The sequence below is a fragment of the Nannospalax galili genome, unplaced genomic scaffold, assembly GCF_000622305.1.
Source record: "Nannospalax galili isolate Female #2095 unplaced genomic scaffold, S.galili_v1.0 scaffold1200, whole genome shotgun sequence".
NCBI classification, from domain to species: Eukaryota; Metazoa; Chordata; class Mammalia; order Rodentia; family Spalacidae; genus Nannospalax; species Nannospalax galili.
Window position 1 is genome coordinate 1,182,477 of NW_008347131.1, and position 22,714 is coordinate 1,205,190.

Consider the following 22,714-nt stretch of genomic DNA (forward strand, 5'->3'; position numbering starts at 1 on the left):
TGGGGATAGCCAGGTGTGGTGGCACACACTTTTAATCCCAGCACTCAGAGGCAGAGGTAGGCAGATACCCCTGAATTCAAAGTCCAGCCTGGTCTACGTAATAAGTTCTAGGCCAGCCAGAGCTACATAGTAAGGTTTTATCTCAAAAAAAAAAAAAAAAAAAAAAAAAAAAAAAAAAAGCTGGGCATGGTGGCACATGCCTTTAGTCCCTGAATTTGGGGATCCTTGTGAGTCAAGGTTAGCCTGGTCTACATAGTGAGTTCTGGGACAGCTGGGAGTACAGGGAGACCGTGTCTCAAAAAGACCAAAATAAAATAAAATAAAATGATAAAAAAGACTATTTTAATGTTATACAGTAATTCAATGTTGGTAGTTATTGGTGCACTGATGGAAAAACAGACCAATAAAACAGAGAGTCTAGAACAGACTTTTATTTCTGTACATAGTGAGTCTGTCACTTGAAAGAGGTGACATGGTAATTCAATGGAGACAGAAGTACTTCAATTAATAGGCTAGAAAAAATATGAGTTTATCCAAACATGACTCTTTCAGTTAATGCAAAAATTCAACTTGGTGAACCCAGAAAAGGTGATGTTGGAAAGGAGCACAGTATTACCTTTAAAGTATCCATAATACTGGAGGTGATGGTGCATAAAATCTTCATAGGGATCAGGAAGAGTCTGTGAAAGAAAAGGTATTCTCAATCAGGACAGTTGTGAATGATACTGAATTCTTTTTTTTTAGAATTTAAAAAATATTGTAGTATTATTTTTATTTTATGTGTATGATTGCCTGCCTTCATGCAAGTGCACCAGTGTCATGCAATATCCATGGAGTTCAGAAGGGGGTGTTGGAGCCCCTGGAACTGGAGTTACAAATGGTTTTTAGCAGCCATGTGAGTGCTGGGAGCCAAACACAGGTCCTCTGCAAGAGCAGCCAGTGCTGCTGAGTCATCTCTCCAGCCCTTTAGGATATTTATTTATTTATTTATTTATTTATTTATTTATTTATTTATTTATTTATGTCTTTTTGAGACAGGGTCTCCCTGAAGCCCCAGCTGTCCTGGAACTCACAGTGTAGACCAGCCTGGCCTTGAACTCACAGAGATCCTCCTGCCTCTGCCTCACGAGTGCTGGGATTAAAGGCATGCGCCACCACGCCAGGCGATTTACTTTTATTTTAAGCGAATTAATGTTAGCCTGCTTGTATGGATGTGCACCACATGCATGCCTGGTGCCAATGGAGGCCAGAAGAGGGCGTCGGCCCCCCTGGAACTGGAGTTACAGATAGACTGAGTGGGTTCTGGGAACAGAACCCAGTTTCCTCTGCAAGAGCAGCACTTGCTCTTACCACTGAGCCATCTCTTCAGCCAAAAACTGGCACATACGACACAGTAACAAATCGAATAAAATCCATGCAAATTAACTGAATTATTCTATCTTGGGGATCATAATCTCTGGCTGGAGCAAGTGTGGTGGGACACACCAGTAATTCCAGCAAGGGGAAATGGAGGTAGGATTACCGCGTTTCAGGTTAGCCTGGGCTACAGAGACTGTCTCACCCCTCAAAAAACACATAACAAAACAAAGACAATCAAAAACATAGATAAACCTCTAGCTGGGCAAAGATGCCGCCAGAATATACTTTCTGTCTCAGGATGGGGTTTCTGTGGAGCTCTGGGGAGGGGTGTGTACCCACCTCCTGTTTTAGTTCCGTTTCCAACGCTGGGAACATGTTACTGCTGCATTGTAGGCTAGACAGTCAGCGGCGCCGCACCGAGCTGCAATCTCTGCCTAATTTCCAAACCAGAAAAGGGAAAGAAACAGACGCAAAAGCTGCGCTCCGGCCCTCTGCCACCCTCCGCCCGACTTCGGGAGCCCAGCACAAGCACCTGGGAAGCCCCTGGGAGGGCGCCTGTCTGGTCACCGGGTCTTCCCAGCGCCCCGGGACCCTCTCTGGCCGCATCATTAGTTTTGGCTGAGAAGAGATGCCGACCCCAGGACGCCACAGAGAAACCACAGGAAAGGGTAGACTCCGAGCGGTTGAAAAGGCGAGGTCAGGGGTCGCGGGCCCTGGAAACGTCCGGTTCGGAGCTGCGGGAGGGTGGAGGTTCCCCGCGGCCGTCCGACCCGTCCGGTGGGGGCAGCTGTGGGTGCCGCCTTAACAACCCGTCCTGGGGCAGAGGCCGGCCGCGCACCCCCGAACCCGCCCTCCGGGCGCGCCTGGGCTCACCTGCTGCCTCTTGCTGCTCGGACCCAGGGAGCCTAGCAACCAACAGCCGGAAGCGGAAGGAGGGCGAAGCCGCCTGCAGGTCCCCGCAGGGAACCCGGTGGTGCCAGGCGACTTGTAGTTCAGATAGCAAGGATTCATTCATTTTTCTTTTCTTTTGTCTTCATTTTTATATGTACGAATGTTTTCCCTGAATGCAAGTGCACCACATGCGTGCAATGCCCACGGAGGCCAGAAGAGGGGCTTGCATCTCTCGGAAGTGGAGTTAGAGACAAGGGGCGTGCATCCCTGGGAACTGGAGTTGTAAGCTGCCAGTTCACGAGCAGCCAGTACTCTTAACTGCTGAGCCATCTCTCCAGCCCATTTTCAAACTTCAGGGCCCAAATCTGAGAACCGAAATTGACGAGTACAGTGCTGGTAGCCTTCACAGTATTTGAGAAAGCTTCGAGCAAACACCCAAGCAAGCTTAAAACCAGATACACTCGCAAAGGCCAGGGGCTGTCTTCGTGAGAGGGAATTGCTCATTCTCCATCATCTCCTCTCCCATGGATTGGGAGTTTAAAATGTCTTCCTCCCCTCCCCCCTTATGATAGCTTTGAATTGAACTGGACATTTTTTTTTGTATACAAGTATGTGCATACGAATGTGAGGGTGCCCGTGGAGGGCAGACGAGGGCACTGGAGCTTGATGGAGTTCAGGTGGTGGTGGGATGCCTGTAAGTGCTGGCAAATGAACACTGGTGCTCTTAAGTGCTCTCTCCACACTCACCCCCTTTTTTGTTTGTCCTGTTTCTTGGTTTTTAATTATTTCTTAGTATTTTTATTTTCTGTGTATGAGTGCATTGCCTGCATGTGTGCAAGTGCACCTGTGTTGTGTAATGCCATAGGTCAGGAGGCATCAGATTCCCCTGGAGCTGGAGTTAACAGATGGATTTTAGCCACCATGTGGGTGCTGGCAATTGAACCCAGGTCCTCTGTAAGAGCAATCAGTGCACTTAACCACTGAGCCATCTCTCTAGCCCCTTATTTTTATGTGTATGCATGTGTTGCCTGCATGTATGTAAGCATACCCGTCATGCAATGCCAGTGGAGGACTGACGAGGGCGCTGGATTCCCTGAAACTGGAGTTATAAACGGTTGTTAGCCACCATGTGGGTGCTGGGATTCAAACCCAAGTCTTCTGCAAGAACAGTCAGTGCTCTTAACTGCTAAGCACTCCAGCCCGTTTGTGTTTTGAAATCTCTTCAGCCTGTTTGTGTTTTGAAACAGGGTCTCCCTATAGCCCCAGTTCTCCTGGACTATGTAAATCAGGCTGGCCTCAATCTCAGAGATCTACCTGCCTCTACCTCCCAAATGCTGAGATTAAAGGTGTGTGCCACCACACCAGGCCCAAGACATCCCATTTTAAGAATGCATCTTTCATGAAAGCTAGAGTTAGAATCTCTCATTAAGCTGTGTCGACAGGCCAGCTGGGCAAAGAATGAGAAGTGTCCTGTCCTCCTACTATACTGCTGACATTCACGGGCCACTAAACGCTTGGACCTTTTATTTCCTCTACCCTATAGCTAGCATGGAAAAATCACCTACAGTGAAGGACTAGTCAGCAAAACTAGAAACAAACTCAAGCAAACCTCTCTAAAACCATACAACCATTGTGTCCATAGTGAAGCAGCTCTGGTGCTCTCCAGCAATTCCTGCAAGTCTAGAAAAAGCAGGTAGTTAAGACAAAAGCTAGTTGATAACCTTTATTTGTAGAAATTTACTCTATGCAAATAACAATTTTATATACAAAATATGCATCTCAATATTAGCATATGGCAAAGAAAATCTAACACACTATATACACGTCACTGGACAGGTAAAAAAATTTAACTCCAAGTACAGGAATATACTGCAATAATATCCAAACTATTATCTTTGGTTAAATATGTGATTATACTCAATAATCAGCTTTGTATTACTTAAAAAGAAAAAAAAGCTTATAAAGCACCTTCGCCACAAATGTTAACCACATTAAAGCATTCCCAGGTTTTAAGTAGGTCAAATATCAACTAATATTAATATAGTCACACATAGCACCATCTTGTGCTAGAGAGTCCTGTCTCCCTAAACCGCCAAGATCCTTTTCCCTGAATGATTTTCAATGTCAGTGCATACCTTGCACCATATGTGAATAGAACAATTAGGAACTGACATTAAGTCCCGGTTATGTAATTGGAATAACAAGCTTAGAAGAGCAAAAGGATATCCATCAGAAGTATAAAAAGAGCTTTATTAGTGCATATATACAAATTTACAAGGTCAGAAACTGGAGAAATACAAACAGCTTTAAAACACAATTTGCCTTTTCTTCAGTTTAAAGTGACTTTTCCTGATTGTGATATAATAGAAAGTAAATGACAGTGAACTGCTTCTTAAATACTGGAATTTTATGGAGAATACATTCACACACAGAAGGTAAATTCTGGAAGGGTATGGACAATGGAGACACAATGCACAGAGTGGCTCATTACACTTACACTAAGTGCCACATACTTAGGGGGAATTTCTCAAAATCAAGGATCTGAACACCTGCTGCTGCTACTCCTGCCTGTATTTAAATATGCCACCTAGTGTGTAAAATGACTCTTGTAGGATTTCTGAGAATTACTCTAGAGTGTGGTCATCAGCAAAAGCTATACCACTTGACAGATCTCAATACCTCAGGGGCAGCAGTCTAGAGGAAGAGGTCAGAATGAGATTCTGATGGTCAAGCAAGGTAGGGTACAGAGCTGCCTTCTTAATTGCACTTGTTCTGGAGTAGAAGTCAAAAAAAAGAGTGCCACACTAGGAAGTGAACAAGCCTTTACTGGGTGGGAAGTCCTTCAGTTTTGCCAGCAATCCTACACAGAGGTGTCATGCTCATGGGCCACATGGTCCTCAAGACTGATAACATGCTAAGTTTGCCAATGTGAGAATAAGGCAGCCAGGTCAAAGCAATTCCAATCACCTCATCTTCAGCAAACAAAAACATTTCATAAATGGACATTATATGCACATGTTCTTGCCCAAGAAATGTATAGGCTCTTCCCTGTTCATTTGACAACAGTTTAAAACTGGTTAAGACTGAACACAAAACAAAAAAAACTTTTTCAAATTTAAAACTACGTGTTTGGAGCCATTTTCCGTCTCTTGAGTCTTGCTCGCCAATCCTCAGGAAGAGCTTCAAAATTAGCATTTCTCTCTGCCATGCCACTGTGAAAACAACACACATAGTATCATTTCACTGGAAAGAAAGAGCTGTTTGCTTCCTACCTATAATGTCCATTCAGGAAAATATTTCAAGTTTCTCAGCCAAGTATCAGTATACTCTCCATGAAGGGCTGTGATTTTAAGAGTATGACTAGTCTAGGACCACAATGCCACAACCCCTCACCCCAATCTTGGCGTCCCTTTACCTGACTAGCTGCTGCTGTTTCCATTCCTCAATTCGCTTCTGTGCAGTGGATTCCCTGTCCTCTTCACTGGAACTTGAATTATCTTCCTCATCTAACTCCCGCTGGATACTCTGCCATTTCTTTACCAAAGATGGCATTTTGGTTTTACTTTTCTTTGTCTGTAACAAAGGTTAAAGATCAGAGGAATATAATACATAAAACAAAGAAATGAGACCATTTACACTGGAGATCAAGATCTTTTTCTGAGTCTAAGGAATAAATGTGCTTAGATCGATCCAGAATATCTTACCTTAGCCTTCTCATTCTACATTCTTCTCCCTTGTCCCCTAGGGCTAGAAACTGAATCCAGGCTAAGCAAGTACTCTGCCCCTGAGCTATACTCCAAGCCCCTGATCCTTCTTCCTGTTCACTGAAATTCAGAACTGTCGTCTTTATCGCCTCAGAATTGGTCTGCATATCAAGTGATAAAGACAGCTGAAAAAACAAAGACCTAACTTCTGAAAGAGCAACCAGACCAATGGCAATTATTAAATATGAAATAAAGGACAGATATAACTCAGTGGTAGAACTTGTCTAGCAAGTACAAGGCCCTGGGTTCAATACCCAGCACAGCATAAAAAATTCATTTTTTCCTTAGCTTACTTTAATTCTCTACATTGTCTATAAACATGTACTTAATGTAAAAATATGGCCTGCTCGCTCGTTCATTCCAGCCAGGCTTCTGATCACTGCTACCTTAGCAGAGACCTTCCCTTTAGTTAAGTACCTCATGGGAAACATCATCTTCCAAAGACCACTTTTGCCCTTACCCTTTTAAAAATACCATACATTTGCCTGGCCCCCTCCCATACTCACCATAAGGGAAGCATAATAAAGGCAGAGATTATTGTCTGATTCATTTATGAATCCCAAGCCCCTAAAAACAGCACCTGACACATAGCATATACCAAAAGCATGTTTTTTGAAGTTGGTAGTCATGTGAAATTAGAGCCACTACATCAGGCATTGTAAGACTGTCTTTTTTCATCTTTGGAGAGGCAAAACTGTCAACAGGGCAAGCTGTAAACTTGGCAGGTGTGCAGATGAGGACTGGATACAGGCTCCCAAGATGATTTGGTGATTTACATGACTAGCTCTCTTTCTCCTTGTTAGGGAAAGAGGAATTTACTGCTTGTCTGAATTTACTGCTTGTAACCAATTAACTCAACTGGAGACACAGGCATCCGGAGATAGGGGCAAGTGCTACAGCCCCCCGTAGCCTGACCTGTCTGGTCTGTGTCATGTCACGTAGGCATGTCTGCTTACACAAGATAACAGGGAAGGGTTGCACCAGGCACATACCACCCACCCTTCCCCAACTGAGACACCTGAAGGGAGTTGTAACATTTTTTCTTGTTTTGAAGTTATTGGTTTGTGAAATGCTTGCTTTGAAACTATTGGTTGTATAAACGTGGGCTTTTGTTACGGTTGTGGGAGCCTATATAATCTTTACCTGAAATTGCCTCAGGGTCGATCACTCTAACCAGACTGTGTGTCTTGGAAGGACGGTCGGCCCCAGCTAGCTGGTTTAATAAAACTCTGCTTGATTTTTGCATCTCCATACTGGTGCATTTGTTCTCCTGAAGAGACCCACCGAGTCACGGACCCTAACACTCTTCCCTCGTCAAAGACAGGGTTTCACTACTTAGACCAGGCTTGCCTCAAACTTGAGACAATCCTGCCTCTTTCTCCCCAGTGCTGGGTGTACAAGTGTTCACCACCACATGCAGCGGAGACAAACAGATCTCTTGAACAAGGTCTCCAAAAACTCTGAGAAAAAATGCCTAACTGGCCAGGTGTGGTGGCGCATGCCTTTAATCCCAGCACTTAGGAGGCACAGGCTGGTGGATCTCTTGTGAGTTTAAGGCCAGCCTGATCTACAAAACCAATACCAGGCCAGTATATTAATGTGGCAATGTGGCTCCGTTTGATGTGGTATCTTGAAAGCCATTGATTCTACATGTGTCATATATACAATCCAGCACCCTTCAAACATCTCTAATATAGGCCATTGTGAGCCAGCAAAGAACAAACGAAATAAAATACTGGGACTGGAGAGATGACTCGGCAGTCAAGAGCATTTACTGCTCTTGCAGAGGACCCAGGTTTGGTTCCCAGCACATACATGGCAACTCACAATCACCCTTAACTCCAGTTCCAGGAAATCTAATACCCTCTTCTGGCCTGTGACGGCATCAGACATGCACATGATGCACATACATACATGCAGGGAAAACACTCATACATATGAAATAAATAAATCTTTTAAAAATTGATTAATAGTGAATCCAGAGAGTGCTTAACACATAAAACCTGATTTAAAAAAAATCTCAACCCAGCTGGGTGTGATCACACATGCCTTTAATCCCAGCACTTAGGAGACAGGAGCTTAAGGCCAGCTAGGGCTAGTGAGGGGGGGGAAAAAAGGGAAAGTATTAACAAATACCCAAAGAACCAGAAACAGGTACTCAAAACTTACACATGAATACCGACAGGCACTATTCCTAACAGTCAAGTGGTATATACAAACAAATCAAATGCCCATCAAGTAATGAGTGGATAAACAAACTGAGGTACATATAGAATGCAACGTTAACCAGACAGAAGGAATTAACTACTAACATGGCATGCTAAGTGAGGGATGCCAGATTCGAACTGCATGATTCCATTTAAATGAACCAGAACAGGCAAATGATCCAGAGCAAAAAGCAGGATACAGAAAGGGAAAAAGGGGAGAGACTGCGTAATGGCTACAAAGCAGTCTTTTGAGGCTATAAAAACATTCTGTAATTAAACAAAAATGGTTGTTGTACCACACTGTAAATATATTCAAATACTCTCAAACTGGGGACAGGAGAGATGGCTCATTGATTAAGAGCACTGGCTATTTTTTTTTGGCTCTTTGAGACAGGGTCGCCCTGTAGCCCCAGCTGTCCTGGAACTCATTATGTAGACCAGGCTGTCCTGGAACTCATAGAGCTCCACCTGCCTCTGCCTCCCAAGTTCTGGGAGCACTGGCTATTCTTACAGAGAACAGGAGATTAACAACTATCTGTAACTCTAGGGGATCCAACACCCTCTTCTGGCCTCTGTGGCATTACACACATCCATGTAATGCACTTACATCCATGCAGGCAAAAAAACTCACATAAAAAATTTGGGTAATAGGGTTTGAACCATACCACTAAGCTACATCCTTAGGACCCTCCCCAAATTTAACAGAAAAAAAGTCTGAAAAGATTCACCTTATCCTTTTTTCCTTTCTTCATCTTCTCTGGTGGTGGCACTTTGGGAGCTGGTGGTGGTGGTGGTGGTGTAGGTGGAGGAGGGGGAGGTGGTGGTGGTTCTGTAACAGCAGTGGTTGGCATAGTTCCTCGAGGCTGAACTGGCTGCAATGCCTGAGTAGTTACTCCAATTGGGACAGAACATTCGGCGTAACTCATAATTGTAGGTGTTGCTGCTAGTCCAAGGTAACTTGACTGTAGGCTTAATCCTCTTGCCTGATGACCCATTCCTGCTGCTGGATGGTTAACTGATACTGCCTGGTGTCCAATCGCCACAGCCTGGTGCACAATCCCCGTTGCTTGGTGACCTAACACAGGAAACAAAATGCTGTAAAAAGGACACTATAACAACACTAGAGGCAAAGAAAAAGAAATCACTTACAACACAATTCCAATATACCTTTTACCTAAATATCAAAATCACCAGTATATGTAAATGCACAGAGAAAAATGCAACAGGATGCATGAAAAAAAAAATTTTGGGGGGGGGTCTTTTTGAGACAGGGTCTCCCTGTAGCCCCAGCTGTCCTGGAACTCACTATGTAGACCAGGCTGGCCTTGAACTCACAGAGATCCACCTGCCTCTGCCTCCCGAGTGCTGGGATTAAAGGCGTGCGCCACCACACCTGGCATGGATACATGAAAAATTTTAAGGGCAATTATTTAGCAACTCGAAGAAATACATATAAACAACATTTGCAATCAAAACACCTCATCTAATGCTAGAAACAGAAACAATATATTGAGGAAAAACTCACTTTAATCATGATACTTACCTGTAGCTATAGCTGACTGGCTGTAGAGAACTGGAGAACTGCCAATGGTAGCTGATCTCTGAACCACTGCAGTACTAATTTCTGCAGCCTTTCTCTTCACTGCTTTAGTGGAAGGACTAGCGGTGGTAGAATCAATTGAACTCTGAAACACAAGCATTCTAGTCAGTAGCTGAAGACCTAGCAAAACATGATGCTCACCATGCGCCAGTACCTACCCATCAACATCAGAATGCCAAGAGCATCATTACCTGGCTAGTTACAACTGTGGTCTGGGTTGAAGGTTTCAAAGGAGTATCCTCTTCTGTTCCTGGGGCAGGAGGCTCCTCACTTCCCTCATCCTCCATTTCTACCTCCTGAATCTCACCATCTTCTAAAGGAGGAGGTGGGGGAGGAGGTGGAGGAGGAGGAGGAGGAGATTCAGGTGGTGGAGGTGGGGGCGGTGGCATTTCCAGAGGTAATGGAGGTTGAAGAACAGGTACGTTTGACTGAAGAAGGGTCCAGAATGGAGTAAGTGGCATGAGTGACGAAGAAGAAACTTGAGCAGAAAATGATTCTTTACAAAGAGAACCTATGAAAACAGACAGTAGTCAGGGAAAAACCTAGACAAATAGCTAACACTCATTTGACCAGTAGAACAGACATCAATATCAACCAAGTGTGCATAGTGGTTTCAAACGGCAAGCACTATCTAGCTCTCCCTTTTGTAACAAAAATCAGGCCCATAGGCACCTATTCTACACTGATGTCATTTAAATACTGAATAGTTGAACTCAGAAATGACCTCTATGAAGGGTTAACTTATGATCCTGAACTTTCCCTACCTGTATTATCCTAGCCTTATTCTTTTGAGTCCAGAATTATGGATAAGAATATCACATTACAAGATGAGAAATTTGGTCATCCAAATCTGTAGTTTACAATTTTTTACAAGACTGATTTTATTTATTTAATTAATTAATTTATTTATTTATTATTTATTTATTTATTTATTGGTCTTTTTGAGACAGGTTCTCCTTGTAGCCCCAGCTGTCTTGGAACTCACTATGTAAACCAGACTGGCCTTGAACTGAGAGATCCGCCTGCCTCCACCCCGAGTGCTGGGATTAAAGGCATACACCACTACACCTGGCTGACTTTATTTTTAATTATGTGTATGTATGTGTGTCTAAGTATGTATATGTGTCCTCAGAGTCCAGAAGAGCATAATAGATCCTCCAGATCCGGAGTTATAGTAGGGGTAAACTGTCCAATGTTGGTGCTGTTAACTGAATGCAGGTCCTCTGCAAAAGCAATATGTGCTCTTAACAGCTGACCCAGGTCTCCAGCCTCTGGAATTTTTGTATCAAACATTTATTTAAACATACATAAGAAGGCAATTCTCTGGGTTATTTTTTGTTTCAAAAGTGAAGAGGTAAGTGAAATCATGTATATCTGTAATATCAATTCCACGTATTTTATTTTTTAATGAGCTAGTTAAGCAAGTAGGATGCCACAGTGAAAACCCATTTAAAACACAAGTTCCACCCATTTTGATTAACCTGAGTTACAAGTTAAAAAATGTATTTGCGTGATGTTACTGTGAACTCTCATTCTTTCATGTCTATGCAAATTACATTTGCTTAAATCATACAAACAGAAAGGGAGGGTAATTTTTAGTTCTGTGATGACTGAAAGGAAACTTTAGGAAGAAAAAAATGTAAATGGTAATTGAGATTTTCAAAAGACGTTTAAAGATGTAGAGGATTTGAAACTTCAGTCGGTTACAGAACCAGTTTTTCTCAAATTTCACCACTCACCAAAGTTATCACTAAATGTTGCAGTTTCTTTGCTGGGAAAAGCTTTTCAAAGATTAGAGAAAAGAGGAGGATATACTTACTTGTAGCCTTCCCCATCCCTCTTTATCGTCAATAGGGACGTTTCACAATATATGGGACTATTAGATATTTATCCCAGGAATGTTGAGGGGATTTTCTCCCTAAAATCATAGAATTCGGGAGTAGAAGAAACATGAGCAATCATCTAGTTCAACTTCCTCATTTTAAAGGTAATAAAACCCAGGCCGGAACTTATTGATCTCGAGATCACACAGCTGTTGGTGGCCAAGCCCGAGTTAAAAGATTGGGTCTGACTCCTGGCCTAGTGTTTTCTAGCTCTATTCTAAGAAGTCCTGGTAAAATAGGAGCTTACAATCTTTGGAATCTAAAATCACATTTCTGATGGTGTGAAAATTCAGACGCAGCCACCTGTCAAAAATTCATGGTCAAAATTGGATTAAATAAGGGATCCATTAAGAAAAACTCTAGGCCAAATAGCCATTTATAAGTGACATGTGAGAGAGTAAAACCCAAACAACCAAAGGCCATCTGGCTTTTAGAGTAGCTTTTTAAAGAACAGACAAGTGGTACATTGTATATTAAGATAATTCATACTATTTCTATAATTATTGAGACATTCCTTACTGCTAAGAAAAATGGTACTGAAAAAAGTTTACTAGGAAACATGAATGCGGTTTTCCAGCTAAAAGAATCCAAATGGCTCATTTTTGTGTTTGGCATCAAGTAAAATGAATTTAGTTACCTATCATGTTCAGAGAAAAAGCTAAGACTTCAGAAAAAAAGACTAACTTGATCCCCACCCCGCCCCAAATATGGGTACGGCTAAAAAGCCTACATTATATAACAGTACATCAAGAATTAAACTTTCTCCTACTAAATTAGTTATAACATATAGTAAATAAGTATGTCAGTTCTCATAATACTGGCAGATTTCTCTCTCTCTCTTTCTGGTTTCTGGAGACAGGGTCTCACTATATAGACCAGGGTGGCCACAAACTCACAGTAATCTGCCTGCTTCCCAAGTGCCCTAGCATTAAGTGCATGGGCCACCAGGCCCAACCATGCCAAGTTTCTTATCTACAAGTATCATGCAATAATACCACATTTATAATGGTGACATGTTGCTATACAGAGGACATCAAAGGAATAAAACAGGCCAGGGTTAATAATGTGGTTTAAGATACCAGCAAAACCAATCAGAATTAACTAAATCTTGTGTAACTAAGTATTATGGGATTAAACTCCATTTGCTGGGGATGTGACTCAGTTGGTAGTGTGTTTGTCTAGCATGCCAAGGAGCCCTAGGTGCTACCCCACCACGTAAAACCAGGCATGGTAGCAAACACCTGTGATTACTGTCCAGTACTTGGGTAGAGGCAGGGACTTTGACTTTTATTTGTTTATTTTTATTTTATGTGTGTGTATTGCCTGCATGTAGGTAAGTGCACCTGTGTCGTGCAATGCCCTTGGAGGTCAGAAGACACTGTTGGACCCCCTGGGACTAGAGTTACGGACAGTTGTTAGTGGCCATGTGGGTGCTGGGATTCAAACCCGGGTCTTCAACAAGAACAACCAGTATTCTTAACTGCTGAGCCATCTCTCCAGCCCAGGATTATGACTTCTAAGTCATCCTGGACTACACAGCAAATTCTTTGCCAGCCTGGGAAACATTCAACCCTGTTTTTAAAAATACATAACACAAAACAAAACACACACACACACCTCCAACAAATTTAGTCATGTATTTTAGAATACATGAATACCAAATACAAGAATACATTTTTAGAATACTTGAATACCAAACTACTAAGGGCTACAGGGAGACCCTGCTTCAAAAAGACAAAAAAAAAAAAGTTTGTTATCTCAAAACTACTAATTCTTTAGCTTAAGCACAGAAAAGTTTAAAATAAAATGCTACTTTAGATGGCACGGTGGCACAAGTCAGTAATCCTAACATCTGGGAGGCTAAGGCAATAGAATTCTGAATCTGAGCCAGCCTGGGCTGCAGAGTAAGTGCAAGTTCAGCCTAAAATACACAGTGAGATTCTGTCTCAAAAAGCTAAAAACAATGGGACTGGACAGTGCAGTGGTTAAAGTACTTCTACAGTGAGGGCCAGGGCTCTGGTCCCAGCACCCACATCAGGTGGCTGATAAATGCCTGTAACTGCAGCTCCAAGGGAGTTGTGGCCCTCTTCTGGTCTCTGTAGGTACTGCATACAGGCACATACATACAGGGATACACATATAAATAAAAATAAATAAAACTTTTTTTTTTTTAAGTTGGGGCTGGAGATAATGGCTCAGCAGTTAAAAATGAGGATGGGCGTGGTGGCACACACCTTTAATCCCAGCACTTGGGAGGCAGAGGCAGGCGAATCTCTGTTGAGTTCAAGGCCAGCCTGGTCTACATAGTAAGTCCAGGCCAGCTGGGTCTACAGGAAGACCCTGTCTCAAAAAGACTAAAAAAAAAAACGAATACTTGCTGGTCTTGCAGAAGACCTAGGTTCAGTTCCCAGCTCCCACAATGTAGAACTGGCTGTAACTCCAATTCCAAGTGATCTGACTCCCTCTTCCTTCTGGCCTCCATAGGATGCACGAACATGATATACTTACATAAACGTAGGCAAAACACTCATACACATAAAATATTAAATTTTGAGAGTGAGCATTTAAAACTGAAATGCAATGGGAAATTAAAATAGAAATCAACAGGCTTTATTATGTGTTAAAGACTTTGTTTTTGTTCTGAGACAAGGTTTCATTATGTAGCCCTGGCTGGCCTGGAACTTGCTATATATAGACCAGGTTGGCCTCGGGACTCACAGAGATCCACCTGCCTCTGCCTCTCTAAAGCTGGGACTAATGATGTGCACCACCATGCCTGTCCTGCTGAAAGATTTTAAAACTGGGGCTGGAGAGATGGCTCAGCAGTTAAGAACACTGACAGTTCTTGAAGACCCGGGTTCGAATCTCAGCACTGACATGGCAGCTAACAACTGTCCAGTTCCAGAGGATCCAACAGCCTCTTCTGTCCTCCGTGGGTATTACACAACATGGGTGCATTTACTTACATGCAGGCATAACACTCATACAGGTAAAAATAATAAAATATTTTTAAAAAAGATTTTAAAACTATAAACTTAAGATAGAATACTGTAGAATGAGAAGTAAAGGAAAAAAGAGAAAAGAGGAAAAGAAAAAAATTTGAGATACAAATTTTTAATTCAAAACCTACTGTTCCTAGGTATCTTGCACTTATACTAACCCACCATAAATAATCATCCCACCATTAGAAGATACGATGTTAAACTCATACACTGGCACAATGAGTAAGGATTAAAAAATTAAGTAAACCAGGCTGGAGAGATGGCTCAGAGGTTAAAAGCACTGACTGCTCTTGCAGAGGACCTGGGTTTGATTCCTAGCACCCACATGGTGGCTATGAACCATCCTTAAATCCAGTTTCAGAGGAATCTGAAGCCCCCTTCTGACCTCCACGGGACTGCACAACATGGGTGCACTCACATACATGCAGGCACTACACTCATACACAAAATAATTTTTCTTTTCTTTTCATAATGCATTTTATTTTGTATATTTGTATTGGTCACAGAACAGCTTTCAGGAGTCAGTTTTGTCTTTCCAATATGTGGATCCCAGGGATTGAACTCAGGTTGTCAGGACCAGCAAGCACTTTCATCCACTGAGCCATTTCACTGGCCTCATTTTTCTTTTATAAAAGATGGCTTTAGCTGGGGGTGATGGTGCATGCTTTTAATCCCAGCACTCTGGGAGGCAGAGGCAGGCAGACCTTTGTGAGTTCGAGGCCAGCATGGTCTCCATAGCAAATCCAGGCCAGCTGGGGTTACAGGGAGACCCTGTCTCGAAAAGACCAGAAAAAAAAAAAGATGGCTTTGGTTACTGTTGGGCCAACAAAGAACACATATATAGTATCTTTTAAATATATTTTTTCTATTCTTTTTTTGGTCTTTTGAGACAGGGTCTCTCTGTAGCTCCAACTGTCCTGTAACTCACTATGTAGACCAGGCTGGCCTTGAACTCACAGAGATCTGCCTGCCTCTGCCCCCCAAGTGCTGGGATTCACAACCAGCAAAAATAAAAAAGAAGAGGAACCGGGCGTGGTGCCGCACACCTTTGATCCCAGCACTCGGGAGGCAGAGGCAGGCGGATCTCTGTGAGTTCAAGGTCAGCCTGGTCTACATAGTGAGTTCCAGGACAGCTGGGGCTTAAAGGGAGACCCTGCTTCAAAAAGACCAAAAAAAAAAAATTTATTTTTCATTTTATATGTGTATGTGCCTGAGTATATATATGTACATGCACCTTGCATGCAGGTACCAGCGGAGGCCAGAAGAGGGCGTCTGGAGTTACACGTAGTTGTGAGTTGCTGTGAACTGAACCCAGGTCCTCTTCAAGAGCAGCAAGTACTCTTAACCACTGAGCCATCTCTCCAACCCCTCTATTATTTATCTTATAAATTTAGCTAACTTCCTGTAGCTCTAACTGGCCTGGAACTTACTATGTAGATCAGGCTATCCCTGAACTCACATAAATCAGCCTGCCTCTGCCTCCAGAGTGCTGGGATTATCGGCATGCACCACCATGCCTGGTACATTTTAAATCTCACTGGCTTTGGTATAAGATTTAGACTTTATTTATATTATGTTTATCATGTATGTTCCAAGGGTTCTCAATAAAGAGAAGCTTGACAATGTAAAAGTTACTTTTATCAATGGTTTCCTTCTATAGTGCAACTTATTGGTGTAATCAGGTAAGAATGGCTCAAGATCTACCTTTTATCAGATAGTACCAACTGTGGTTGTCATAAACAATGGGAAAAAATAGCTGGGGCTGAAGGGAGACCCTGTCTTAAAAACAAACAAAAAATAACAATGGGAGAAAATACCCTAATGTTTAAAGTGCAGTGTGGGCTGAGCGTGGTGGCCCATGCTTTTAATCCCAGCACACGGGAGGCAGAGGCAGGCAGATCTCTGTGCATTTGAGGCCGGCCCAGTCTCCATAGAGAATCCAGGCCAGCTGGGGCTACAGGGAGACCCTGTCTCAAAAAAACAAAACAAAACAAAAAAGTGTGGCGTGTATCTGGAATTTCAACATCTGGGAGGTGAAGACAAGAGGAGGAGTTTGAGATAATTCTTTCCTGGAGTTTGAGAACAGCCTGGGGTCTATCTCAAAAACACAAGACAGAGGCCAAGAAATGAATTGCCACCAGGTGTATTGGTGTTTATCTTTAATCTCAGCACTTGAGAAGCAGAGACAGATGGATTACTGTGAGATCAAGGCCAGCCTGGTATACAGTGAGTTCTAGGTCAGCTGGGTCTACAGGGAAACCCTGTCTCTCTCCTCTCTCTCTCTCTCTTACACACACAAAAGGAAGTAGATGATTATTTACTGAGGTCAAGTCTCAGTTCATTCACTATTAAGAAACAAAGGAAAACCACCAATCTGTTGTAAGACAATCACTGCTACTAAAAGCTTATATAATAAATGTCTTCATGAAAAAAGTAAAATGCCCTATGATTTGTGCAAATAGACTTCTGAGATGTGATACAGACTAAAACTACTCTTACTATGCTCTAAAATTATCAATTAAGTCTGTGGCTTAATTTTAGGTTGTGTGATGTTATCTAGGCTACTTAAAAGATATGACCAAAATCATCTGGTACATAACCAATTTCATTGGTGCATTATAAATTTCTTGCTAGCATAGGCACTTTTTGGGGGGGAGTGGGGTGGTATCCACCAGGCTGGCCTCGAATTCTCCATCCTCTTGCTGCAGCCCCTCGAGAGCCAAGATTACAGACATAAGCCCCTAGGCACTTTGGTATGCAGAAGACAAAAAGAAACTGGCTCTTTATTCCTTATGTCCTAAAAAATTTCCTATCTTCTTGGGAATCCAAGGCAGGTGATCTCTGGGAGTTCAAGGCCAGCATGGTCTACACAGAAAGGCTACCCAGGGCTACATAGTGAGGACCTGTCTTTTTAATGTTTTATTTTGGAGTTACAGATGGTTGCTAGCTGTCATGTGGGTGCTAGGAACTGAACCCTGGTCCTCTGCAAGAGCAGTCAGTGCTCTTAATCACCGAGCCATCTCTTCAGCCCCAAAGTTTGTTCCATCTATCTATCTATCTATCTATCTATCTATCTATCTATCTATCTATCTAACATCTATCCATTCATCCATCCATCCATCTATCTTCAGAGATCTAGTTATTTAAAAATCACTCCAGTCTCTTACTCTAACAAACAGCTACCTGGTTTTTGAAGACAGGTCTCTTGGTAGCACATGCCTATAATCCTAGTATTTGGGGGGCTGAGCCAGGAGGATCACATGTTTAAGGACAGACTGGGTGATATCTTACTATAAATAAGCTGGCCTGTGGCTCAATAGCTACAGAGAACATGCTGAGGATCATGTGCAAATCCTGGGTTCAATCCTCAGTATCACTAAAAAAATAGGAAGGAGAAAATAAAATTTAGGAAAAAAATGCTTTTTTATTTTATAAAGCAGCAAATAATGTGATTCTTCTTAACAGTTAATTAGATTTTAGGAATAACAGGAGCTATGAAAGCCCATCCATTAAAGAAATAGTAAAGGGCTGAGGAGATGGCTCAGTCATTAAAGTGCTGTGGTACAAACATGAAGACGACCTCAGTTCAATTCCCAAATCCCAGCATCCACATTTTAAAAAATAAGGCCAGCTGTAGTAGGTATCACTGCAGGGGCCAGTCTGCCTAATCTAATCAAAGAGCGGGTAAGTGATCCTGTCAAGAACAATGTGGATGGCTCCTGAGGAAGGAGACCCAAGGTTGACTTCTGGCCTCATCCCCTACTTTTGATCATCTTATATAAAAGTATTATTGGCAATTTTCAATGATTGTTTTGCTTCTCTCAAACTAGGACAGTAGGTAATTCATAGACTTTCTTCTTATCATTTTGATTTATACCAACAATACTGACTAGTGAAATTGAGATGATTCTGCAGTTATCAATGGATTAAGTATTTGCTAAAATGAACAATCTTCATTTTCAATATAAAACAAGAGTCCAACTACCTAGTCCTTTTCATGGCTGTTCCAGTTTTTATTTTGGCTTGGTTTTTTGAGACAGGGTCTCCTTGCAGCCCCAGCTGGCCTGGAACTTACAATATAGACCAGGCTGGCCTTGATCTCAGAGATCTGCCTGCTTCTGCCTACAAGTAAGTGCTGGGACTAATGGCGTGTGTTATCACCATGCCCAGCTCCCATTCTTGTTTTTGTAGATCAAAAGCTTTTTCTTTGTGATGACAGAAGCATAGGTATCTTTTATTTTTAAACTTAGTGTGAATTTTTATTCACAGGACATATAGTATTCAATACATGAATTATTTTAAGATTAAAATATAGTGGTACATCTTTTATTCTTATGGTAGATTGTGGTATGTATGATTCTGATTTCTGATTAGCCATGGACTTTATTCTTTTCAGCAGAACTCAAGTTTCCTCTTAGTTTAAGTTCAATTTTTTCAATGCATTGTTACTGTTATAAATTGTCCCATAATAAAAATTATTGTCCTTTTCTCTAAAACCACTGCTCAATCAGTACACAATAAACTGTCCTACCTGTGGAATTCTCAGAGGGTTCTGCAGAATTTGAATCAGTGCCAGTTTTGTCTTTGATGGTCGGTTTAGGAAGAGTCTCATCTCTACTTTCTTGGGCTTGGCTTTCTTCCTCCTCCTCCTCACCATCTGGGAATTCCCACTGAGACTCGCCCGACTGTTCGTTTACATAGAAATATCGTCTATGATCCCTAAATTACAAGAAAGAAAACACATGTTTTAAAATCCGTTCTCCTACAGAGACACTTCCATTTGGTCCTGTCCCAGGACAGCAGTGTGCTCTCACAGGGACGAACCTCTTCTTATGGACTGCTATTCACAAAGGCAACAAAGAGCTTTGACAATTGAGGATGGAGAACCCAGGATAATTCAAAGCTATTTGCACTGCCAGCAGCTCTGTGAATACAGCCCTTAGCCCTCTCCAACTGATGACTTAGAAATCATTTTTTTCCTTTTCTTTCTTTTTGTTTTTTTGCCAATGCATAACAGGGTTGCAAGTTTCACTAGTGAAGGGACTCAATCGCTAGAACGCTAATTTCCCTTCCAAAGAAGAGAACAAACGAAGTGAAAGGTGACTCTTCCCCTCTTGGACCGTGGAATCACATTTCATATTCTTGGTATCAAACACAGTGAAAGCTAAAGAGAGGGAGAGGATCTGGGAGCTGAAAAATAAAAGAGCAAAGATTTCAAATAACGAAAAAAAAAAATCAAGAAAAGCCAAATATAAAAAGAAATGTTTTCATCTGACCTGCTGGCAGAGGATAGTAATCTTGCTCTTCATTCACATCTTCAGCCACGAAGTTTCCTTAACTTCACCGAGGTTAATCAGGAGTAGTTGCTTCCAGAGGTCCTGTAAAGCGCACAGAGCTCTCGCATGCGCTTAACCCCCAAGCCCGCCCTACTCCGTGCAACACTCTGGAGAGTAAAAACCGGCTTTGTCCAATCTTGGGAAAAAATCCGTTACATGGAACACTTTTAAACATTGTTTTTTGTTTCTCCAATGTGTGGCTGGCCAAACTCTTTTGCAGTGCCTTGCCTGGCCAGCACTGCTAAATGAAGCTGCTCTCAGTCTCCAGACAGGCTGTCATGTCGTCAGGTGATGGTCATCATAAATCATGTCTGAGATGTCAAAGGTGAAAGGTGAAAAGGGGAGAAGATGCGTACCTGTCCCAGTGGCAGGACCAGCCTTTAGGAGTGGCGTTTATTTCATACTGTTTTAGTTGCTCTGCAGCATCCTGAAGTTTTCGTTTTAGGTAGTTTCCATTAAGAGCCCCTTCCCGCCAGTCTGCAATTCGAGTCTATAATCAACACAGAATTAAGACTTATGTCAGGAGATGGAAGTAAAAGGGCTATAAGTCATTTATTATACTTCAAGACTGTATTGCTATGCTCTAGTATAAGAATAGAACAACAAGGTAAAGAAATCTCATTTTAATTTCTCAAAACAATTTTATTTGCACTACAGAGTTCTGAAAAGTAAGACCAGTCTTTGAACTCCTGACCCTCTCTGTCACCTCTCCAGTGCTGGGATTACAGGCATGCATTACCATGCCTGGCTTTCACTTTTCTTAAACAGATTTACAATGCTGTAACAATTACTAACATTCATGGTCTAATCTGACTTACAAATGCAATCTGAATTTGTTTAAAAAAATCTTTATTTAAGGGGCTAGAGATACAGTTCAACAGTTAAGAGCACTTGCTGCTCTTGCAGAGGATGTAGGTTCAGATCCTAACACCCCCCCCACACACACACACACCAACTCCTAACACACCCACACACCCACACCCACCCACTCACAACTGTCTATAACTCCAGTTCCAGGGATCTGATCCCTTCTTCTGGAATTTGTAGGTACCAGATATGCATGCGGTACATATACATTCATACATACATGCAGGCAAAACATTCACACACTAAATAAATAAATCTTTTTTGTTTTTTTGAGACATAGTCTTCCTGTAGCCCCAGATGGCCTAGCAACTCACTATGTAGACAAGGCTGGCCTAGCGCTCACAGAGATCAGCCTGCCTTTGCCTCCTGTGTGCTGGGCCACACCCAGCCAACAAAACACATTCTTTTTTGGTCTTTTTGAAACAGGGTCTCCCTGTTGCCCCAACTGTCCTGGATTCATGATGGAGACCAGGCTGGCCTCAAACTCACAGAGATTCGCCTGCTGGGATTAAAGGCATGCACCACCATGCACATTCTTGTTTTTTTTAAAAAAAAAAATTTTTTATGTGTATGAATATACTGCCTGCATATGTTTAAGTGCACCCATGTTGTGCAATGCCCGTGGAGGTCAGATAGTGTCAGATCCCCCAGGAACTGCCGGTTACAGATGGTTGTTAACTACCATGTGAGTTCTGGAAATCAAACCTAGGGCTTCTGTAAGAGCAGTCAGTGCTCTTAACCACTGAGCCATCTCTCCAGCCCCACAAAACACATTCTTAACACAGAATGTCATTTGGATTTAAGAACCTCAGAATGGAGCTCAATGTATTGGTGTATGCCTTTTATCCCAGCACTTGGAGACAGAGGCAGGCAGTGAGTTTAATCAGCTTGGTCTACACTGCAAGGCCAGGGCTACATAGTGAGACCCTGTCTCAAAAAACCAAAACAACAACAGAAGATTCCTAGAACCCATACAAAAACTAGGCAAGTATGGTGGCCCACCTGTAAATACAGTACTCAGAAGGAGGAGACAGCACAAGTTGAGCAAGTTAGCTAGCTAAACTAACTATATCAGTAAGTTCTCAATGAACATGGTAGGAAGCAATGCAGGAAGTCTCTCAATGTCAAGTTTGGGTCTTCTCTGGCACTCATGCACACACCTACACACTTGTACACACCAAACATGTATTAAAAAACTATACAAAAGGCTGGTTGGCCCAACAGTTTAAACCCAAGTTGAATTCCTAGCATCCAGATTGGGTGACTCACAACCACCTGTAACTACAGCTCCAGGAAATCAGGCATCCTTTTCTGGCCTCTGTGAGCACCCCAACCCAACACACATATGGCATACACTCATAGACACACACAACACAGATATATAAACAAAAGAAATCTTTAAAATTATAAATTAAAAAAACAAAAACTACCATTAATGCCCAAAATAGATGACATTACCTCAGTCTGTAAGAGTAGCATGTGGAAATTGGAGATGGACTGTCTATTAATGCCTAGGAATTCAAATTTACTTGTCAGGGTATTTGCCAGTTCTCCAATCTGAAACTGTAATAGAGGGGGAAAAAAAACATTAAAAACAGAATCACGGCATTAATTTCTATACTACATAATTTCTCATTGTTATGCATAGTAGGAATTTATTATCTGCCTATTAAAAACCCCCTTAAAGAACCTTAACAGGAGCTGGGTGTGGCGCATGCCTTTAATCCCAGCATTTGGGAGACAGAGGCAGGCTGATCTGGGGCTACAGGGAGACCCTGTCTCAAAAAGACCAAAAAAAAAAAAAA

The 22,714-nt window shown here is 42.2% G+C and overlaps 2 protein-coding genes across 6 annotated transcripts in view; both read right to left on the reverse strand.

Annotated features, from left to right (window-relative positions):
• Positions 1-2,430, reverse strand: part of Agbl2 (ATP/GTP binding protein like 2) — a 60,520-nt gene extending 58,090 nt beyond the window's left edge. For 3 of the 4 annotated variants that reach the window (XM_029568578.1, XM_029568576.1, XM_008843629.1), the window contains exons 1-3: positions 2,233-2,430; positions 1,699-1,793; positions 617-680 (exon numbers count right to left, since the gene is read on the reverse strand). In XM_029568578.1, coding sequence (XP_029424438.1) covers positions 617-680; positions 1,699-1,734 — 100 coding nt within the window. In that variant the 5' untranslated portion in view covers positions 1,735-1,793; positions 2,233-2,430. Of the gene's footprint in view, positions 1-616; positions 681-1,698; positions 1,794-1,891; positions 2,200-2,232 lie in introns of those variants that run through there. The other variant, XM_029568577.1, reaches the window with a different exon arrangement.
• A 2,043-nt stretch (positions 2,431-4,473) lies between these two features.
• Positions 4,474-22,714, reverse strand: part of Fnbp4 (formin binding protein 4) — a 40,675-nt gene continuing 22,434 nt past the window's right edge. For both annotated transcript variants that reach the window (XM_008843630.2, XM_029568557.1), the window contains exons 10-17: positions 22,368-22,472; positions 20,399-20,532; positions 19,238-19,425; positions 10,013-10,332; positions 9,765-9,906; positions 8,950-9,296; positions 5,666-5,823; positions 4,474-5,462 (exon numbers count right to left, since the gene is read on the reverse strand). In XM_008843630.2, coding sequence (XP_008841852.1) covers positions 5,372-5,462; positions 5,666-5,823; positions 8,950-9,296; positions 9,765-9,906; positions 10,013-10,332; positions 19,238-19,425; positions 20,399-20,532; positions 22,368-22,472 — 1,485 coding nt within the window. In that variant the 3' untranslated portion in view covers positions 4,474-5,371. The remainder of the gene's footprint in view (positions 5,463-5,665; positions 5,824-8,949; positions 9,297-9,764; positions 9,907-10,012; positions 10,333-19,237; positions 19,426-20,398; positions 20,533-22,367; positions 22,473-22,714) is intronic.